The sequence below is a fragment of the Ictalurus furcatus genome, chromosome 18, assembly GCF_023375685.1.
Source record: "Ictalurus furcatus strain D&B chromosome 18, Billie_1.0, whole genome shotgun sequence".
In the NCBI taxonomy this organism is placed as follows: domain Eukaryota; kingdom Metazoa; phylum Chordata; class Actinopteri; order Siluriformes; family Ictaluridae; genus Ictalurus; species Ictalurus furcatus.
The window spans coordinates 111447-135634 of NC_071272.1; the positions used below are offsets into that span (position 1 = coordinate 111447).

At 36.5% G+C, this 24188-nt stretch overlaps 1 protein-coding gene across 9 annotated transcripts in view; it reads right to left on the reverse strand.

The window, feature by feature from the left end:
* The window catches only part of tcf7 (transcription factor 7), an 88295-nt gene extending 67820 nt beyond the window's left edge, over positions 1 to 20475 (reverse strand). For 3 of the 9 annotated variants that reach the window (XM_053648106.1, XM_053648105.1, XM_053648111.1), the window contains exons 1-3: positions 19884 to 20376; positions 19602 to 19680; positions 18296 to 18402 (exon numbers count right to left, since the gene is read on the reverse strand). In XM_053648106.1, coding sequence (XP_053504081.1) covers positions 18296 to 18402; positions 19602 to 19680; positions 19884 to 20066 — 369 coding nt within the window. In that variant the 5' untranslated portion in view covers positions 20067 to 20376. Of the gene's footprint in view, positions 1 to 18295; positions 18403 to 19601; positions 19681 to 19883 lie in introns of all 9 variants that reach the window. The other 6 variants (XM_053648102.1, XM_053648104.1, XM_053648109.1 and 3 more) reach the window with 6 other exon arrangements.
* Between the last annotated feature and the right edge of the window lie 3713 nt (positions 20476 to 24188).

Below are 24188 nucleotides of genomic sequence, written 5' to 3' on the forward strand. Positions count from 1 at the left end.
ACTCTAATGAGACAAGTCTCGTGGTTTTTGGGCAACCTGTTCAGAAGTTACAAGCAAAATGAGCCTTTTTCATACCTCATGACCACTAGGTGATGCTGTCTTTAACTGTGCAGGTACTCTCAGGTCATGCTTGTGATGACAAGTTTCATCTTAATATGCCAAACTGTTGTGGAGATACAGCCTCACATAAATTTTGGTGTGCTCTTTGTCAAATTTGTTGATGTGCTATAGAAATTTTTTTTTTGATATGCCGCATCAAAAACTGGCTGACCACTGAGATCTGCAGTTTTGTTCACGTCCTGGAGCGCTGAAGTTACATAAAAGTACGATTTGATGGCGCCAACGAAGAAGAAGAAAAAGAAGCCGAAAAAGAAGCCAAAGAAGAAGATGCAAGCAAGTAGCAAGATGAATGTTGAGCTGCTGGTGTCTTTGGTTTCTGAATGCCGAGAGCTTTATGATAAACACCATGACTACCAAAATGTTGATAAGAGTGATTCTATGTGATCCATTTAATTATTTCAGTTTTGCTTTCTACCCTAATAGCATTGTTTGTTTCTTTGTCTCTTCCCTGCAAATGTGCAAATAATAATCTGCTGATTGATAGTCAATTGTATTTATTTTGCAAATGACATTATATATATATATATATATATATATATATATATATATATATATATATATATGTGCATATAAGTATTCTTGACCTCTCATTCAAATAAATGGTAAATGGGCTGCACTTATATAGTGCTCTTATCCAAAGCGCTTTACACTGTGTCTCATTCACCCATTCACACACACACACACACCAATGGTAGCAGAGCTGCCACGCAAGGCGCTAACTTGCCATCGGGAGCAACTTGGGGTTCAGTGTCTTGCCCAAGGACACTTCGGCATGTGGAGTCATGTGGGCCGGGAATCGAACCGCCAACCCTACGATTAGTGGACAACCCGCTCTACCACCTGATCCACAGCCACCCTAAATAGCTAAGTGCCTCATTATTGAGTCATTGTATTTTCATATGGACCACAAAAAAAGTCAATTCATATTCAACACTTCATCAATTTGCAGGAACATTAACATTTTTGGGCACAACAATAATTGCCTTATACACACACCCTCCCCCCAAAAAATCTGGGTCTTCACATAAGTATGTAAATGCTATTGCTGTGACTTTGAATTAATTCAAATCATTACTTATTTAAAAAGAGTATACTGTTTAAAATTAGAACTTTAAAGAAATATTTGTTGCAGTGGCCAAATCAGATACCTTACATTTTGATTAAACATGTTAGATGTTTCTTCTCAGTGATAAGCGGGTGTCAGAAATGGAAAGTTGTGCAGCGCCACCTTTCTGTGTACTGGGGTATTTCTGCTTTTCAATAAGCTCCATCTACTGTCAGGGAGTGAATATGCAATATCATTCAGCCCGCGTTTAACACGTGGGTGTGAACACAAAAAACGTGCCGTTTAACACGCTGCGTAACATAACAGACCTTTAGGGTCCTTTCACACTGAGCGATTAAGCGATGAAATGTTTGATGCGATGACGCTCTGAAACAATAGATCCCTATGGAGCTGTTCACACCGGGCGAGATCATTCGCGGCACGACAAAGCAACACTTTTTTTCATCCAGTGTGTCGATTTTTTTTTTCTGTCGCTCGGTGATGAAACAGGCCATCCAATTAGATTTGAGCTTTAGATCATGTGCCCGGAGATGCTGCTGTTGTACAAAAGGGTGAGATTGGTCGCGCTATAGTACAGAAAGCTGTATTGAAAACAAGTGTAAACACCGAAGAAGCGTATTCCCGAAGAGAGAAGAGAATGGACATTGAGTTCTTGTTATCATTTGCCAAGTTTGCCACTTTTTGCGTATTTCTGATATTGACAAAGTGAAAGTGCATAAAAAGGTTTGCGATATTTGCTGTCTCCCGCCTGTTTCCATCCAATTGGCCTTTTACCGATAAAATTATGTTCATCAGTTACTTACGCATTAAAAAGTGGCATTGCTTAGTGCGCATGCTCTCTCTCTCTCTCTCTCTCTCTCTCTCTCTCTCACACACACACACACACACACACGTGTGCGTACCATGGAGATATAAACAAACCGTCATCACATGCCATAGTATAAAGTATATTTCTTACTGAAATACTTCATATTTGTTTGAATGCAAACAATGTTTTTTTTCATAATGTTACAGTTTGACTTTTTATAGCAGAAAACAATTCTCAGTATGTCATTTGTTATTTATCTTTATATTCTTGTTGAAACATGTCAGTAATAAATATAACGGGATAGGAAGAACTGAACTGTCACTTCATTTATTAAAGTTCCACCATGAAAAAAAGTTGGCTGGTCTTGGGCATTAAACTCGGGTTTTGTCCCACTGCTGTGTTATTGCATTATATTTCACGTTATTTCATTCATACTGAAACAGCTTGATGGTGCTGTTCAAAAACACAAAAAACTTTCTACCTCCCTCTCTGGGTAGAATACACATAAAATAAGAAAAGTTCATTTCTCTGCTTCAGTTTGTGTTGTGGTGCTATTCGGCAACACTTAAGTGATTCTTCTTCTCGGTGGTCAAAGACGATAGGCCGATCAGCTGAATAGTGGGTTGCGCCACCTAATGTGCAGGTGTAAAATGCATTCTTGTTCAGTGCTACCTATCTTGCAGGCGTGAATTAGCTGAAGGCGCTCAATCATTTTACGTTCTGTATGAAAGCACCGCTGTCGGCGTTTCGCTTCACTTTATCGCGTCGCGCTCAGTGTGAAGGGACCTTTAAGTTATGCATGCGGTCTGAATACCACTGTGAACAATTTCTGTACCAACACCTCACAATACCATGTAACTCAACTCTAAATATGGCCATCAATTTATAAGAATAATTGCATTTATTGAATCATGTTGGACCATAGCCCATGCTGTAATTATATTTTAAAAGCAAGTTGTAACTGACCCATTCATGCTGACTACCATTATGGGATGATGGAACAGATCTCCTAACCATCTGACTGGACTACTGGCACATGATAAGTTGATACATGCATTTATTAAATTCAATGAGCACAGCTTAATAGTTTTGAAATGCATTAACGTTATTCATATCAGTAATATCTGAACAAGGCATTGTGCCTTTGCATGTGAGGGGAAAAGAAGAATTCAGCACCTTGTTAAAAATCAAATCTTGGTGATCACTACATACAATACTATTTGTTATTGAGTAGACATGTCTAGTCCACAAAACACAAAATATAATTTAGATAACCACCTTAATAAAATACCTTGACTTACAGTACAGCCAATGGAAAAGCATGTGATAAGAGAATCACTTCTGAAGTGAGTGTTGATGTATGTTAAATGGAGCTATGGTTGATTAAAGGATAAGTGCAACCACTGGGGTAGATACAATACTTTCTAAAGATCTTCGGTGTGCCACTATAACACCTCCATCCACATGTGTATTATACTTCCCTCTTCTATTATACTTCTCTTCATATCAATTAAAGTAATGCCCAGTGTGTTATTAGTACACTGCAGCCACCTGCTTTTCTCTTTAATCTTCTGGGCATGTTTCTATTGATGGAAATATTGATTTAATGTTCAGGCTCTTCCTTTCATCTTGCAGACCTCAAAACATACCCTCGTGTTGTCTAGGGTTTACTTAAATCCTTTCATGTTATGGATAAGGAGGAGGGTTTAGGTATGGCAACAAAGTCCAAGTTAAATTACTATTTGTATAAATAAAAGTTGGAATTTACATAAAGTGATATTTGCTACATTTATAAAAATGATAATATCATTTATAAATATAAATTTATAAAAATCACAATTTATTCTCATCCGAGATTAATTCTCTCATCTTGTGCCACTCAGATATGAAATAGGCAACTTGATAAGAAACATTATGCACTGAAGACATCAAACTGCTATCCTGTAACATGAGGAATGCTTTTATGTACAGTGGATATAAAAAGTCCACACACCACTGTTAAAATGGCAAGGTTTAGTGATGAAAACAATTAAACCAAAATATATCATGTCAGAACTTTTCCCATCCTCAATGTGAAATTACAATGGATAAGAATTCAGTGAAAAACAATCAGAAATATTTGAGGGAAAAATAGGAAAAATTAAAAAGTTACAACCTTGTTGTAAAAGTGTGCACACCCTTTTATAATTAGGAATGCGGCTGTGTTCAGAATGAAATAATCGCATTCAATCTCATTTTCAAAAGTAATTATCATACAATTGTCATCAATGACATTATTCTGATTAACCTCAAATAAAGATCAGCTGTTTCTGTAGGATTTTCCTGACATCTTCTTGGTTTTATCAGGGTCTCAGTGTCGAAAGGAATTGATCGGGAGAGGGGTAACAAAAATTCCTAAACATTAGATGTACCATGGAACACCGTGAAGGCCATCATCAACAAGTGGAGAAAATGGAACACCGCAGTGGCATTACCAAGAACACGACATCCCTCCAAAATGTACAAAAGGAGAAGACAAAATCTTACTAAGGAGACCAATGGCAACATTAAAGGAGCTGATATACTGATTACTCTCTCAGGGTATCTGCAGGTTTCAGCACTTCAAATTGAATACTTTTTAATACCATATTCAAGACATTTCCAAAATATTTTAAGACCCGCACGCCACTTCAATCATGCTACACGATTCAGCAGCTATAATGGATTGTGTTCATGCATATACATCCATTTCTGTGTTTAAGTAAACTGTAGCAGGGTAAACTTCTATAGAGGTGTATGGGAGACCAGAGCAAATATCCTTTTGCATTACCATTTGCTCCAACAGTGAAAGAAAAAATAATCCAGTATTTCCTTTCCATGACTTTCCAAGAGAGGAAAAAAATATAGAGAGATGGATTATGGCAGTCAGAAGAGAAAATTATGTCAAATTTACCATCACTCCCTCAGCAGCTATATTAGAAACCCCCTCGCAGCAGTGTTTACTAGTTTTGTCGTAATTTAATGCCAGTATTTAATGTAACAAGTAGTGTTATAAATATACAGATTTTTTAAAATAAGAATATATATAAAATGCTATTTTGTAATATTACTATTGCACTGAATAATACTTAATTATTATTTAATTTATCTATCTTTATTGTGAGTGTTCTGAAGGCTCGCCCCTCTCTTCTTCTCCTGCCTTTCCCTGCCACGCCCACTCCCCCTACCTTCTCCGCACAGTCATCCACACCTTTTTAAGCTGCATTTTTCAAAAACATTGAGAGGTAGACTTGAGCTGAAAGAGGGAGGTTTCATGACCCTTTAAGGAATTTAAGAATTTTAAGGACATTTTAAGGACCCACGGACACCCTGTCTCTGCATCTGACACCAATCTCTCATATTCTTCACATGTCTGGGCTGCAGGGTAGGATGGCTAGATGGAAGTCCTTTCTCATAAAAAAAACATCCAAGCTCAACTAAGTCATGTGGCAAAATGTGCTATGGTCTGATTAGACTAAAAATCCAAAATGTGCAATAATTTCATATTTACAAAAGGTATGTTTGTGCAAAAAAAACAAAAAAAAACATCAACAAAAGAACACCATACCCATGCTGAAGCATGGTGGTGGCAGCATCATCCTTTTATGCTGCTTTTCAAACTGCAGGTTTTATCATGCTGAAGGGAATCATAAATAGCTAGAAATACCAGTAGATTTTAGTGCCAAACATTCAGGAATCTGCTATTAAGCTGAAGATAAAAAATTAATTTCACCTTTCAGCATGACAATGACCTAAAATATATATCCAAATCAACAAAGTAAAGGCTTAACCAAAAGAAGATAACTGTTGTCGAATGCCCTAACCAGAGCTAAGACCTGAATCCAACTAAAAATCTCTGCGGTGACCTGAAGCAGGCTGTGCCCAGCAGATTCCCTTACAATTTGAGAGGTCTAGATGTTTTTGTAAGAAAGAGTAGGAAAATATTACCAAGTCAAGATTTGCTGAAAGACTCTTACCCAAAAAGTCTGAGTGGTATAATAAAATCAACAACAAAGTGTTAGTTTAGGGGTGCACACACTTGTGCAACTAGGTTATTGTACGTTTTGGGGTTTTTTCCTTGAAAGATTTTTGATTGTTTTTCACTTTAATTGAATAGTTTTCAATTTCACATTAACCGTGGTAAAAGATCTGACATGATTTGTCTTAGTTTCTTTCTCCTTTTTTTACTTCACAAAAACCTGCCATTTTAACATGGGTGTGTAGCCCTTTTATATCAATTGTATGAAGGCTACTAATGACAGATTTCTACATGAATACATTTAACCAATATTAGTTAATCATTTTATTCAGCCATAGGTACCTTGTTGACAAACATGGAATCTATATTTCGAACTTCTAAGCATAGCACACACAATAGTATTGCTTATAGTCTGATTTTAAATGTATGGGGGATTTTTGTTTTTAGCTTTAGTTGAGTTTTTTTTTTTTCATAATCAACTATTAACTATTACTACATTTAGGGAAAAAGGGGGGAAGCACCTACATTAAGATATCTACTGTAAAATGGTGGTGCATTTGTGATAAATTCTAGGTACTGGTATATTTTATTCCAAACCCTGGTTGCTTCCGCCAAGATTTGGCTATAGACTTAATCTGAGTAAAAAAAATAAATAAAGCCCCAAGTGACAATCTGCGAGTTCCAGGCATGCCTCACAAATAGTGCTCACAGTGGCCAGTTCTTGCCAAGCTCCACAGTACAAAAAAAAGGCCATACATTAATATACTTATTAAGTTTTTTTTTTAATGATAGTTCAATGATAGTTGTGTGAAATGCCTGCTAAATGCTGATTGGCTGAAGGTGGCCATATTTTTGAAGTAATTCAGTGATTTTTAAAAATCCAATTACAGATTAGCAGCTCTTGGTACCTGAGAAAAAGCTATTTGAATCTAACTCCCTTTAAGTGACCATGCCACTACCTTTTTGCAGACATCCTCAGACCCTTGTCCTGAACATGTCTCCACCTCCTTAGAACTGATAATTATTGAGATTCAGACTCTGTTGAGTAATTTGACCCAAAATTCTGAAGATTGGCCAAAATATTCCTAGAACTAGTTTGCAAAAGTAGGTTTTTCATATTATACAGATTATCAAAAATGGGTGGAGTTAAATGCTCCAAAACGCTTTTATTTTATTTATTTATTTATTTATTTATTTATTTATTTTTACAGTTTGAGCAAAAAATCAACCTAAAAAAAGTACCATGTCAAATGCCTGCTGAAAGCTGATTGACCAATGGTGGCCTTGTTTTTTAATTAATTAGGTCACCGTCAAAAAATCCACTTACAGATTAGAACATAGATGCATGATAAGTTTTAGCTGGATCAAACTTACGTTTCCTGAGAAACGGTTATCTGAACTTAGCTCCGCCATGTATGACCATGCCCCAAATTTGTCCCAAGCATTTTGTCCCAAATTCAGAATCTTGTCCATTATAAGCCTGTCATGTTTTGTGTGAATATGCACAAGCAATCATGACTTACTTATTTAAGTAAATAAGGCTCCTACTCATTATTATTGACTGACAAGTGGTGGACATATTGTTTATAAATATCAGAAAGTTTTTGATAATTATTGAGTTTCACACCAAATTTTTGAAGATAGGCCAAAAATCCTAGGACTAGTTCACAAAAGTATGTTTTGCGTATTACGTAAATTATTACATTTTTATTTTAAAAATCCAAATGGGTGCAGATAAATGGTCCTTGAGGCTTTTTTATTTGGGAAAACCCAAAGAATCAGCAGAAAACACATTGGATAAAAAATTAGATATTGACCAAAACATACAATTCTGCACTATAGTGCTACCATTAGGCCAATCTGGCCCATTTCTTTTACTTGAGTAGCAGGAGGAAGTACTACCTACTGACCAAGACCAATTGTTTGTTTTAAGTCAGAAAAAAAAAAGAAGAAGAAGAAGAAGAAGAAGAAGAAGAAGAAAGGAAGGTAGAAAGAAAGAAAGAAAAATCCTAACAACTGCAATAGGATCCTTTGGTGCTTGAACCCCTAATAAAAACACAAAACAGTATTTTCTAATGGCCATGTCAGTCTCCAGATTTAAGCCCCATTGAAAACTGTGGACTTTTTTTTTTTTTTTTTTAAAGAAAAACAGTATACAGTATGTTCATATGTATCAGCTGAAAAATCATTTGTTACATCAGTTCATATTAATATATTACTTAATATAACATTATCATATAAATTTTTGCTCATGTTCTTGAAGTTCTGATAGTTCTGGACTTGTCGATAAATATTTGGGGGTAAAAGCTTCAGAAGTATCTGACAGCTGATGTATTTGATACCGTTTCCTGTTTTGTACATCTCTGCTTGTCCTAGAGCACTCTGCTCTGCTTGTCCTGACGGCAGTTAAGCTATACACCTGCATCTGTAACCACAATTCAGTTATTCAGTAACTGTTGGATTCAGGTTTACAATGGATTAATTCCAGCATTAATGTCCCCTTTGGAGTCTTTATTTGTCCTAGGGCTGCACGATTATGGCTAAAATGATAAACACGATTATTTTGATCAAAATTGAGATCACGATTATTCATTGATTTTAGGAACATATTTTTATTGCACTTTCACATTGAAATAAACAGACCGCTGCTTTCACCTCCATGTTGTGCTACATTCCTGCTAATGTACAAATCTTTACATCAAATTAGACTGGTCCTTAAAGTGCATCATCTCGTAGAAGTAAAATATAAATAAAACTCTACCCAAAATATAGGATAAGTAAAAATAAAAATGCCATCAAGCAAATGAAAGTATGCATCAAACATAACAATATGCAGCCGAATGAAAACAATTCAGGCGAATGCAGAAAAGGACCATTTTTTCAAAAAAACAATTTGTATAATAGAGATTTACTCTGTGGACGAATCTTCATCCACGTTATTTTGGGAATTGTGCACAGCACACCTGAACCAGTTTATCGGCAAAGTTTTTTCCTGTTCGGCATGATGACGTTTAATGTCCTCAACAACGTCTGTAGTCCCATTTAGCAACATGTTCGTGTCCCGATTTCCCCTCGATCAAGCGTCATTTTAGTGACATTGACTTTGTTTACTTTCTACATGTGCATTTGTTATGATTTCTGTCCTGTCTCTGCCCCGTATTGTCATTGGTTGTTCCCTTATGTGTCATTAATTACATTTGTCATTTAAACCCCTCGTGTCTCATTGTTCGACACAAAGTATTGCGTGAGTTTTCCTTGTACCAAACATTGTTCATAATTTCACGGCTCATAGTTTTGATCCTGTTCTCGACACCGTTGTTTGATTCTTGTTTACGCCCGTTTGCCGATCACCGGACCTTCTGCCTGTTTTTGGCCATGCTATTGTCTCATGTTTTGGATTTGTCTGCCTCTCTTCAATAAAGCTCTTATCTGCACTTGCATCCGTCCTAAACCCTCATCACGTGACAGTTAGCAACCGCCTTTTTCAATACACGTAAAAGCTTTTTAAAAAATCATGAGTGGGGTTTTACTGGCGTATTTTATGTCACAGAATAAAACCTGAAAATATTTTGAGCTTGTGTTCACCACAGACCTTATTTCAGGCTTTTAACCAAAATCCCATTCAAAAAACTCATTGACTTTGGGATGGAACCGGAAGGGCTAAAATGTTAAGTGGTTTCCGGGTTTTGGCGTACAAAATGACGTCATCCCTGCACGGAACTTCATCATGCATCAAGACAATGACCCAAAACACACTGGCAACACAACAAACAACTTCATCAGGGGAAAAGTGGAAGGTTTTAGACTGGCCAAATAAATCACCAGACCTTATCTAGATTCAGCATGCATATCACCTCCTGAAGAGGACACACACACACACACATGCACACACACACACCTAGCATAACCTATATAACCTGCATATATTGTAGCAAAAGGAACAAAAAGCTGAGAAGATTTGCTTCCCATGATAACAGTTACTTTGTTTCTCAGGTAACAGTCTTGCTTGCTCTGTTTTCCATGGTAAACCACAACACCTAACAACTGTACTTGCACAAACCCAACATTCGTGTAGAGCTATACACCCAGTGATGTTTAGCCAAAACATAGCCTCCCTCATTAAGAATGATTGTCTGTTACCTCAGGCAGTATAATGACTTAATTCACCTGTCAGGTACTTAGATTAGAAATAGAAGCTATTTAAATCTGCACCTTGCATGTGGCCTGAGGCTAGTTGGACTGCAATTGACTTCTGTAAAAATGTTATACTGCTACAGATGTACATTTTTTAAAATGCTAGAGTTAATAACATTTAACTTATTTGTTAATATTATAAAGAAATTCCGCATGAAATATAAAACATAGTCCTAAAAGACCTGATCCTCTGCTTTTCTTTTTCTTTATAATCCTGCCACCGATACATGTAGGATTTCCTTCTTTTCATGAAGCTTCCTTGTAATGCAATTGTAATGTTTGCCCCATGAAACAACAAGGACACTGTTTTCACAACAGCACTTTGGCATCTTTGAATGTAGCTGTTCACACACATAGACAATTTCTGCATCGCCAACTGCAGATCATCTTGGGATAAGACTGCTCCCTTCGCTTATTTCAGTTTGGAAACCAGCAATATCAATGTATCCAGTAACATTATTTTAGGTTCAGGACCACAAATCTGGCTTTCATGATCAAGGGAAGCAAACATGTGTGGGACTTAGTGTTTGGGATTGTGTAGGCAGTAAAGAGAGATCAGTAAGCATTATGTACACATGTTCTTTGACAACAGCGTTGTGAAACGGTTAACGCTAAAGATGAGAATGCATCTGACTGTTGAAAGTCGCTCAAAGTAAGGTGTGCCAGGTGCACTACATGGTTTTTAACTTCTCAGTGTTTACTGCTGACTCCCTTCTGCCACAACGCAGCTTCACAAACTGCTTGCCCGACTCTATTCATCTGATAAAAACCAAATTAGAGAAAGACGACATGCCTTCTCCTCTCTCAACATCTTTGCCACCTACAATCATGTGCCATGTTACACTAATCCAGACAAAGATACACACAAACACTCATGTACAAACATTGAGACAGTTCTTAGTCTAACCACATTATACCTCATCACTCTACTCTTGTAGAATGACTTGGCCTTGATAACACTGAACACAGGATGTAAGATGTATGTGTGCAGTGCAGTTACCACAATGCTCACACCATGCATGTGTGTTGATCACAGCTGAATAGCAATGAAAACACAGAGCTCAAAGACTACACTCTAAAATGTCTAAAAGGAACAGACCAATTTAATGATTTTGTAATAGTTTTCATGCACAATATTAAAATGCTTCTAATGAGCCCTAGGAAACTTAGTACTGCATATTCACACTGATAGTACTATTTTTAAAAATGATTTTCCCCGTTTTCTATCTACAAGACTTTGTTCTCAATCCCACAAGCATAGCTCTATTTATGGTAGGTAAATGTTCCCAGTTGGACCCCTGATTATAGGGGGACAAAAACACATGGGAAAACCACATTCCATAATATCTGAATGGAACAACTTGTCAATGTGGAAACCCCCTCCTTACAGAAAAAAAAATACTTGGAACAACAATGTTTCATTTCTAGGGGAAATGCATTCTGAACAAGGCCATAGCATTGAGTTAGTCCACTTTGGATTTTACCAAGAACCACTCACTCATTCCTCACTTCTGCTCTCTTGAGGTAGAGAAGTTTTCACACCAGGACAATTGAGACCTTAAGAAGCAACATGCTGGTTTCCAACAAATTTCCACATGTAAACTTTTAAGAAAGACTGGGGCAAAGCTGTTGAGCGAAGTTGAGGCGAGTCTTTAGAATCAGGGTAGTGTATATCTTGCAATATTTGGAAATAATTAAAAAGCTGTGGCTCTTCCAAACTTTTGAATGGTATTATAATGAACAAGTGAACTCAATGAACACATTCAGTACTATAACTGCTGCTTTTTTCACCTTTGAGGAACTACTGGTTTATTGTTTAATGTGGCAGAATGCCTAGAAGAATCAAATTGTGACACACTTTACTACTCGTACAATTCAGCTCCCTAAAATATCACTCAAATACATGCACATGCTGATAATATGAAGCCTCTGTAATTCAGGGTTAGTTCATCATATATCATATATCGTTTCAACTATATGCTAATGTTATATGCAAACATGAATACAGCCAAAAGCACCTGAAGCCTTTCTATGGTGTTATGGAAAATGAGGAAAGCATGCCACCCATGAAGATCAAAAACTTCTTTTTTGGTTTCATCTAGAAAACTGTAGAAATATGCTGCTTGTTTAACATAAACTATTATTTATATCCTTGCTGACTAAAATGCACATTCTTGTGTGATGGCATGATGAACTATAAGATACAAATATGGAAAGAAAGAAAGAAAGAAAGAAAGAAAGAAAGAAAGAAAGAAAGAAAGAAAAGAAGGATGGTTCTCGACTGGGACATATGGAGAACTTCTTCCACTTCCCACTGCTATGGTCAGCCAACACCACACACACCCTGAATTAGTGTGGCCTAGACCCAGCGGAGCCTCCCAAGCCGCATGGGGCCACAGCAGCCAAATCCCACTCCCATCTGATACCCATTGAGTCACACATATGGAAACAGACATGTACATGGGCGTACCAGAAAGTATGCACACTCTGTTTGTATTAACACACGTCTAGCATAAACTTATCAGTTTTCATTTCTTGTGTTTTCTTTTTTGTTTTCTTGTGCACTGCTGTGTCAACACACTAGGCTTTTTGGTGAAAGAAGTGTATAAAGGCATGTGGCAGATCTTGCTCTCTGCAAGTCAACACAACAGGTGATAAAACAATTAATAAAGATTCTAAGAATAGCTACAAAGGATCATCAAAATTGGTCCAGTGAAAGCAGCTTAACTAAGGTAGATTTTTTTTGTGGTCCATATAACATGCTTATGAGTGGCTCTAATACAATTTTAATGGTAATATGGCATCCATTGTATAATTGTACAAAATTACTTCTCATAGACACTAGTAAAAACTAGAGATGAAAGATTTCTTAACATATGTGTTGAAAAGAAATGATCATAAAGATTAAAAAAAAAACTCTAAAAAGCTTTCCACATTATTATATTACTATATTACATACTCAATATTCACTTGTGCAAAGGTAAACTACAGACACACATAAACAAGCACAGCAAACATTTGTAAACATCTCAAGTTTTTAAAGTTATCTATACTTTTTTGCCCCATGCTGTAGTCAATATCGCTGAATAGATACTGTATGTTTAGTTGTGTAGCATGACCACCTGAACTTTGCGATGAAACATTGCTCAGGAAGATGAGGAAAAAGGTCACAGTTCATGTCTTCATAGTGATTTACAATATAAAGAATCACACCACATATCACATACCCACACAAACCTGACAGTATTTTTATAGCTCAAAAAAGGGAACAGTAATATTATGAAGGTTGCATTCTCATTCTGTCAGGGCTTTCGTATTACTAGGGAATTTCATATGTTCTAATGTATTACACTGTGCTAAGGCAACCATTACACTCCTCACATCCCCTTCCTTCTCCATGCCTCACCCCCTCAAGAAAACCGTTTGAGTGGTGGCGATCAAATGGGGCATGCAGGCTTCCCACACACCTGGGAGAGGACATGGTGGATGCACTTCTGCCATTCCATCCTTGTTTGTCCCAGGTTCTGCAATCTAGAGACACACACTACTATGTTTGGGCTGCAAGCAACATGTTATATATATTTTTAGGGGTTTTTTTTTATTCATAAGGCAAAAAGCCCTCTGAAGACCATAAATGTGTCATCAATCTGGGCTTGCTGACATCAATCATTTATGATCTGGGAGCCATGGTTACCTTGAGGTGGGGGATTTTCTTTCATTTTATATCATATAAATAAACATGACAGACTGACTCACTTAGTGAAAGTCTTTTGATGACATAAGATACAGTAGGTGAGAAAAGTACAGAAAGATGAAACATAATGGGGTTACAAGGACTGCTAGACTTTAGTCAGAAATAAAGAGGTCCTAGACAGAAAAGCTCTGCAATGTTCTCTCTTTATTTTGTGGCCTACAAAAAATAAATTCAGTTCATAGTCCACTGCAACCAATGTCTCTCTAAATCCATATTCTTGTGTAACTTTACAGCTCCAGAATAGCATCATATGTAGGCATATTTGCATGCCTGGGCCTGATTACTCGGCACTCCATCTAGCATACAGACATATGCAAAATAATCATCTAAATGTAGTTTATATTTGTGTATACATTATGTGTTTAGAAAGAAATCCAATAACCGAATGCTTCCTTTAGATCCGTAGTTTTCCCCAAATCAGATTATTTACGTGCATGTAAATCATATGAATAATTTCAAAATCAGATTTTCTGAACATATCTATCACTTGGATGACACATCATACCCTTATGAATATAACCTCCCAGCATGTGAACAAGATGAACAGCAGTGCCATATGGGAACATGTAAATGATGCTCAAGATCTTCTGGAAATAAGACTCTGACCACCTCTTAGAGGCTCCTCATTTGCTTGATCATCAGAAGGATTTGCTCAAGCAATTCGGCTACTTGTGTAGTGTGAAACAGCATTGCATTTCTCAAAGTTTCAACAGAAAGACAGTCTGGTCTCATATAAAAGATTAAATTATACTTCCCCTCAGGCAAATGTTTTGCTTCTGCCCTTTTTTTCCCAAAAATTCCTTATATTCTCCAAAATATTTCTGTGAATGAACACATTTTTGATAGATCTTTTAAACTCTTTCACTTGCAGGGATTCAGTTGAATCATAGCAGTCACAAAATCATTAAATATTGTCTACTTTTAAAAAAAATAATAATAAAACCGTATCATATATCCTCATCCTCAAGTTAGGGTTACATAATTACATAATTCTAAGTAAATATGTTATATGGCCAAAAGTATGTGGACGCCTGACCATCACACCCATATGTGGGCCTTTCCCAAACTGTTGCCAGAAAGTTTGAAGCATATAGTAATCTAGAACAGGAGTCATCAATCTTATCTACAAAGGGCCAGTGTGGCTGCAGGTTGTCATTCCATCCAAACAGGAGCTACAACTGATTGCACTTCATTTCATCTTGGTCTCTAATCACCTATTAAGTGTGCTTCTATTTGGCTGGAATGAAAGCCTTTAGCCACACTAGCCCTTTGTGGGTAAGATTGAAGACCCCAGTCTAGAATATCTTTGTGCGCTGTAGCATTAGTATTTCACTGAAACAGACCTAACCCAAACCTGTTCCAGCATGACAATGCCCCTGTGAACAATGCAAGGTCCATAAAGCCATAGTGTGCCAAGGTTGTTATGGAAGAACTTGAATATCTTGCACAGAGCCCTGGCCCCAACCCTACTGAACACCTTTGGAATTAATTGGAACACCGACTATGTGCCAGGCCAGACTAATGTTCACTATGTCAGGCCCAATCATTTTTATTGTCCACCCTAGAAAGCTTAGAAAAGACTAGATGCAAGATTCTCTTGTATACAGTTTTTACTCTCTCTTCAATTCATGCATTTTAGTGACATAAGGGATTAACGGACCTAATACATGTCAAACAAATGAAAGACCATTTGTTATATATGAATACTAACAATGTTATGACATTAGACAATTCCAAATGTTTGGTCAGTTAGTGCGAAGTGTAGAACTACACTTCAGTATGATCTTGGAAAAATAACCCCTTAATTGCTAAATAGTTTCACAGTGTCACTTTATCAATATTAATGCTTTCTCCTGCTCTTTTTCCTTGACATATTATGTTATACATGTTATACAGAGTATGAAAATGTGTCAAAATGTGTGTCAAAATTTCCAATAGAGCACCACACCAAAAAGTTAAACAATACATTTGCTTGAGAAACTACACTCGACAAAGAAAGCTTAAGAAAAAACGAGAAACAGAAGAGGTTACTCTCCAACCTAAAACTTTGTCAACAGAAAGTTTGTATATATGTGTAAGGCTGTGTGTGTGTGTGTGTGAATATATACATATATATATATATATATATATATATATATATATATATATATATATATACACACACACATAATATTCTTAGACAGATAGAGCTATATAGATGTAGACCGATTAGCCATAACATTAAAACCACCTGCCTAAATTTGTGTAGGTCCCCCTTATGCTGCCAAAACAGTTCTGACCCATCAAGGAATGAACTCCACAACACCTCTGAAGGTGTTCTGTGGTATCTGGCACCAAGACATTAGTAACAGATCCTTTAAGTCCTGTAAGTTGCGAGGTGGGGCCTCCATGGATCGGCCCTGTTTGCCCAGCACATCCCACAGATACTAGATCTGGGGAATTTGGAGCCAGGTCAACACCTTGAACTCTTTGTCATGTTCCTCAAACCATTCCCGAACAATTTTTGCACTGTGGCAGGGACCATTATCCTGCTGAAAGAAGCCACTGCCATTAGGGAATACTGTTGCCATGAAGGGATGTACTTGGTCTGCAACAATGTAGGTACGTGTCAAAGTACGTGTCACAATAGTTAGTATGTGTCAAAGTAACATCCACATGAATGCCAGGACCCAAGGTTTTTCAGCATCATACTGCTTGCCTTCTTCCCATAGTGCATCCTAGTGCCATCTCTTCCCCAGTAAGTGCCACACACATATCCAGCCATCCAAATGATGTAAAAGAAATCGTGATTTATCAGACCAGTCCACATTCTGCCATTGCTCCATGGTCCAGTTCTGATGCTCACATGCCCACTGTTGGTGATTTTAGCAGTGGATAGGGGTTAATATGGGCACTCTTACCAGTCTGTGGCTATGCAGCCCCATACGCAGGTGTGATGCACTGTGTGTTCTGACAGCTTTCTATCATAGCTAGCATTAACTTTTTCAGCAATTTGTGCTAGAAGAGCTCTTCTGTGGGATCGGACCAGACGGGCTAGCCTTCGCTCCCCACATGCATAAATGAGCCATGGGCCATCGCCGGTTCATCGACTGTCCTTCCTTGGACCACTTTTGGTAGGTACTAATCACTGCATACCAGGTACACCCCACAAGACCTGCCATTTTGAAGATGCTCTACCCAGTCATCAAGCCATCTCAATTTGGCCCTTGTCAAAGTCTCTCAGATCCTTATGCATGACCATTTTTTCTGCTTCCAACACATCAATTTTGAGCACTGATTTGCTGCCTAATATATCCCATCCGTAGACAGGTGCCATTGTAACGAGATAATCAATGTTATTCACTTAACCTGTCTGTGGTTTTAATTTTATGGCAGATCGGTGTGTGTGTGTGTGTGTGTGTATGTGTGTGTATGTGTGTGTATATATATATATATATATATATATATATATATATATATATATACACACACACACACACACACATGTACAATGGGGTCTGAGACCACAAGTAAAATGCTTCTGTTTGGCATTTTCAATTTAACACAAAGGTTTTCATTACAAATTATATCATCAGCAACAACTTTTAAAAAGTACAATCTAAGAAATATTTTCTTGAATGTCAGAATTTCTTACTATTCAGTACCTTCCCCTTTTTGCTTGACAGCACGCACGCAAGCTGGCATAGACTCCACAAAATCAAATTCATGAAAGTGTCATCTGAACACATTCTTCAATGGAAGGGATAAGACTCAAGGAAAATCTAACCTTTTGTACAAAGGAGTTAAATTTACAGAATTTTCAATTTTGTAAATTCTAAAACTTTCTGTTTCTATAAAATAAAACAAATCCCAGATTTTCAATTTGTGCTCATACGTTTGGACTCTGTATATGCAGGCGTATATCCAGCTAAACACCATAACACACCTACACATTATTATTATTATTATTATTATTATTATTATTATTATTATTATTGTTATTTCATGTTATCAAATTTTTAATGATTTTCTAAGCAACATAAAAAGCTCAAATGCTTGTTATGAAAATTATATGGAAACATTTAGAATTCAATATATCCTGTGTTCTGAAAACAATGCATTAATCTACAAGGCTGCACTTAGCAGCTGTACATGAAGAAGACAAACATCTTCAAAGTAAATGTATAATTTTACTCTTACAGCTATAGCTTAGCATGTTGATGGCATGAATCCAGATTTAAAATGAATCAAGATATATTTTTCCTTAAATCTGACTGGGAGAAGACAGACCTGGCCAGTCAGATGTATCTTTGCTTGACTTCACACTCCAAAATAATTACTTATGAGTGCAATGAAGAAAGACAATAAGAAACTTACAGATGGTGACACTTGTCCATTGGGATGATAGGGCTCCGGCAACATCAGGAACGGGTATCCAGAATACGTTGATGCTTTGTACATCCCTCCATCTTGAGGCTTTGGTACTAAAATATGAAATGTCATATGTTATAACAAAAAGTCTCAGTCACTGACAAAGCCTAAAGGGCAAATATTTATGAGGGATTAATTCAGTCCCAGGTCCAAATACATGGTGGAACGCTTTAATGCACAGTTGCTGTATTTACAGTAACATCAATTTTACTTTCACATGTGAAATTAATGCCCTACGTTCCAAGTTAAAAATAAACTGGGTAGCCCATCTTTATATCGCAGTAAGGCATGAAGAACGGTTTAATGCATCGTACGATGAGAACGTATCCTACCACCAAACGTCAACATTAAAGTACCTTAATTAACTTATTAATCAAAGAAAAATGTGTATTTTAAGTTACCCGACAGTGCGGCTGAATTCTAGGATCATAAAGTGTTGAGTAAGTTTCTATAACGGCAATAGTTCTGACACTACGTAAACAACCGGTTTATATTAATGTGCACGTTTTCGTTTCTATAGCAACAGCTCATTCACAGGTGGACACTCCAGTAATAAACATGATTTGACAGTGTATTGTTATTTAACAGAGAAAAAGGTATAATCGTTGATATGGTGAAGCTTCCTGTTAGGACACGTTTGTGTAACATTTATGGAAGGAGTCCCCAGTGTCAGCTCTTTGTAACAGTCACCAAGTGTTTCGCCATGGGAGATTTTTCAGGACAGAATTGTTCACACTTTCCGGTTTCTCAGTGACAAGATATGCTTTTTATGCTGCATTTTTCTCTTTTTAACTTGAACAGAGAGAGAGAGAGAGAGATGTTGAAAAGAAAGTTAAGCTTATGTCTCGCAGACGTTATATAAGATTAAATCTAACTATAAACGGTTAAAAAGCGCGATGCAACGTTGATTAATAAATTAAAATGTAAAATCCTTAATAAATCGCAGTGGTATTGGCGGAATAGTACACTTCGTTCTGTGAAGTTATACAAAATAAATCCACTTCGCCTCAGGCCGTGGATTATTTTCATGTAACAGCACTGCCCGTCGTTTGTTATTCCTCACAGTAAAGAACAAATTAGCCAGGTGACAATAACAAACAGAAAATGACGCGTAATTTTAAAAGTATGTGTATACACGTAGTACAGTAACACGAAAGGATAGAATTAACCTATAGAACTGAGACTGCAATTATTTCCGTTACGTCTAGCCTTCTTCTGGTTTATTTTCTACTTCCAGCTTGAGTACACTCACCGTCGTTCAGATGTTCGAGATGTTCCCTGTGTTTCTCCTCGTACACTCTCTGCTCCTCCTGGTGTCCTGTTCTGACCACCTGCACGCATTCGGAACAATTGAATTGGATGGAATAAACTTTAGGCTATTGTACTCAAACGGGCCACTGCTGGTTACTGACCATCAACAACCCAGCAGAAAACGCATGTAGAGCAGAAAGCACTTTGCTGCAGAGTATGGCCTCAAAACATAAAGCACAGAGTTAAAAACATGAGGTCAAACAAACACGAGAGAAAATACTACCGGTGGGTGCGAGTTTTGACTGATCTCCGATTCATTCACCAGCGACGATTTCAGATCGGCCAAGTCCCCCTCGGTGAACGCGTTCTCTTCAATCTTCTCGTCTTGTTCTCCTTCATCTTTAAATGCAATCATTTCGTCGTTGGCTCCGAGATCATCTCCCCCTCCGCTATTGAGCTGTGGCATTTTGTCTTTGTTAAAAAAAAAAAAAAAAAAAACAAGAACAAAACCCAAACAAACAAAATATACTTCCACTTTCCTGTTAGAAACTTTTGTAATTTTTCTGTAAATTTAGGGGCTGTAACTATCTGAGAGGAATCAGAGAAAATAGGACCTCGGCGGGATGAAAAGTATTGTAGTCACGGCCTGCAACAAATACTGCTTTTGAGCAGAAGACAAGTCGGGTAGCGCGAACATCAAAGGGCACCACGCGCTGATTGACACTTTCAATGACTGTTGGGGGTTGGACAATAGAGTTTCAGCCAAGGTTTCCGCTCTTAAAGAGACATTGCTTATTTCTGGAAATAAATAAGAAGAAAACAGGGACGTGCAGAGAGTTCCTCAGGGGCAGGGGCTCAAATGTCAAAAAGGGCTATATCACCAAAGAGCTAGTTTTACTACTTTAACTACTTTACTAACATTAATTTAACTACATATTCTTATTACCCTGGTAGACACTGTAAACAGACTGTGTGTGGTCACAATAACAAATATGAGAATGACATTAGGCTACTAAAATAACCTAATGGTATTTTATTTTTACATTCATAGAAATAATTACAACAAAACGGCAACTTTTAGTGGAGAGGTGAATCGAAAGAATCTTTTTTTAAAAAATTAAACATTATGAAATGAAAAAAAAAACTACAGTATTACCATCCACAAATGTAGTGACACACCCACTGTATGTCACTTACTGTAAAGTCAGTAAAACTATTCATTTCACAAATAAATTTACATTTGGCAGCAGCATTTTGATTTCCATAAAACTGCAGCACTGCTTGCTGGACTAGCTTTTTACTCTTAAATTTGGTCATTTTTGCCTTCAAAAAAAAAAAGAAAATGAAAAAAAGAAAACATTTTACAAAGAAAATGAAAAGTGGGTTCATTATTATTCTGTGCAGCGACTCTGCAGCTCATGCTGAATGGAGCAGACACTTTCAGTTTTTAGCATCTGTTGAATGTTCTCCAACTGAACTAAATGGATTTTATTTATATAAAAAAGCAAAATGATAGTTGGGGCGGTGCCACAGGACACAAGGGTAATCGTTGTATGGCAGAACAGAACACCGGTAACACCGACTATCGCAGCAAGCCTAACTCTTTGTAAACATTTGATGCCAACTATCTGTCTCATATTAGTTCACCTTTTTTCACCCATGTTGATAAGGAAGCCGTCCCTTTCACTGCCTCCTTCTTCAGTTTTTCTTTAATTTTCGGCCCTCTCTCTCTGTTTGGCATCATGGCTTTACCGGCTATATAACAAACATATAGGCCTAATATAACAAGTGTACTTGCATGTCTGGAAATTTAACGAATTGAGTAGCTAGTACTCACCAACACACTCCCTCTTAATCAGTCTGAAAACTACCATCAATAAGCATATAAAATGCTGCTAATATTACAATAAGGTTAGCAGATGAGCTAGTGGTCTCAGCATACTCAGCCTCAGAAACAAGACGTATTGCGATCGCGTCATGACAATGAGAGTATCTGATGGCAGACTCGAGTCAGACAAGTAAATAGGAAAATTCTCAGACTTTCTTGTGATTAATTTGCTACTGTTTTGTGCACGATCACGTCTTAATTTGAATTCAAATGCTTTTTACATAATATAATTGTTTATTAATTAATGTTGAGAGGGTCACTTTTAAATCATTTAGAACAAGGGCGGTGGCTCAAGCCCCCAGAGCCCCCCACCCTTTAGCATGTCTCTATAAGAAAACATACCCCCCCCCCCCCATGTTTTATTGTGTAAGGTTTATCTTATTTTAGTAAGTAATATCTGTAATGCACATGGTAAATCCTACCAAATATGTTTAATTTATCAGCACATTTACCCCTTAATTTACTGCAAAAGTACTTTTAAAATCTAAGTAATATAATTTACAAATTGTCAGTATTATACCTAATTATTTTAGTTTTGATTATTGTAGATATATATTATATACCTGAATTAAAATCTAATTCTATTGGAGCGAATTTAATTACTCATATGGTTTAATGGTAATCGTATCAGTATTTTGTTTACCAAATTCTCAGACTGATATACAACAGAACAATCTCCTAAAGTCTTCTGAAATGAAGGTTGGAGTTTAACAGGCAAGGTAGTACATGTAACAGACAAGTTTCCAGCACAAGTCCAGTCCAGAAATCCATCTGTGGAGGTGTTGCAGAGATCCAACTATGGAGGAAATAAATAGAGTCATACCGCTCAAGTATTCACAAAGTATTTGAGATAATAATATAACATCATAAAAATTTAACTGGGTTTGTAAATGCTTCATAATGTTTCTTACAGGTCACTGAAGCCCTGTTAAATCGGAATTGAAAACATGGTGGAACTTAACAATTGTTCTGAAATTAGACCATCTTATACTTATTAAGCTCACAAAGGTTTCATACACATGTGATCTGAATTCAAAATGGCAGGCAGCAGAAATGGACTAACTTAACACTCAGCACTCATATGACTCCTGTATTGTACTTAAAAGGCCTATGTATAAAAATAAAATATCTTCCTCCATTTTTATCATTATTATTTGACTCATATTGTTAATTTATTTTTTAATAAGGTTTCACAGCTTCTTTGGAATCTTATATGAAAAATATAAGTTAGTTATGAGTTAGTCTATTGCCTTGAATAAAAAGAACAACCAAATTCTGTGAATTAGAATCGAATACAAGCAGAAGGTTTATATCTACTATTTGCATAAGGCTGCATATTTATACAATATCATCCATGCATATTAATAAACAGATTAATTATGAACACCCGAACACATTCCAAAATACAAGATCAATGTAAAGGTTTAGTCTTTTTTGTGATTCTTTGACTACTTTAATTTGATTAAGATTTAAGTCCATATTCAGGAGCCAGTTTTGGGTTGCCTAGTTTTTGTTAGAATGACTCATTCATGTTATTCTTATTCTATGATCTTCTATTATGGGGATTCTAGGCATTCTAGTAAGTGTGTTATTCTATAGATTAGGTCAACACTGAAGGGAGCAGGTATATATTACTGATATTTACAGTACAAATCTTTACCGAATAATAAAAGTATCTACCTGCAGCTGTGCAATATTTCAGACTACAAGATCCATAGTGGGCAGCCTGGTGACCAAAGGAATTTTTGTGTGCCAAAACCATTTTTTCCAAAAACTGAATAATAAATTATTATTAATCCAACTGTAATTGTAATAGGAACATGATGTTTATTTTGTTTTACCAATAATGTGCAATTGTGGAAGTAAGGATAGTAAAGACGTGGATTGTTGAAGGTATATTGAGCCTATAATTTGTATTATATACTACAGTGTGAGTCATTGGTCTATTCAACTGAAATTTAAATCCCACAGTAGTCTTTATCTGGGGCTATGCAAAGCCACATTACTTCAGTGGCATACAACCTTCTGCACTTAAAAAGTTGGATAATAAAATGTAAAAGGTATTTGATGAAAAACAGCCAATCACAGTTAAAGTAATTATTCTTTCATATGGGTATTCATGGATTTAATGGATAAATTGCAGTTCCTAAATGATTATACTACATGTTCTAAATAAACTCTGGTCATGTTAAAGAAGAAAAGTAATTCAATCATTTCCTTTCACTGAGGTCAAGACCCCTACAAAGAAACATGATTTAAAACAAGGCACTTGCATGTATTTTATTCCTTTTTATTTTTTTCCTCAAACTAAAAAAAGAGAACAAAAAATGTTGATTGCCTTTCAGCATCTAATATACAATATGCCAAGAAAGATTTGTGTCTCTTCATACTTACACTGTTTCCCAAGTGGCCATGTGATTTGCCAAAAAGGATGATGATTTGGTTTATACTTTACTAAAGGCAATATTTTTATATATAGAACTGTGACAATTTAAAGAAATGTATGAGTGATTATATGGTCCTTTGTAGTTCAGAAAATCATTGGTGAATTTATTCTGATTTTAGTTAGTTTATTCAGTTATTTTATTGTTGCGGACAGTAATTACACTTAAAAGCTAAATCTATAAGGGATAACGATGGGTGAAACAGTGAGCTTAATTGCTTACTTAACCTATAAATTCATAGTCGTAGTCCCATTTT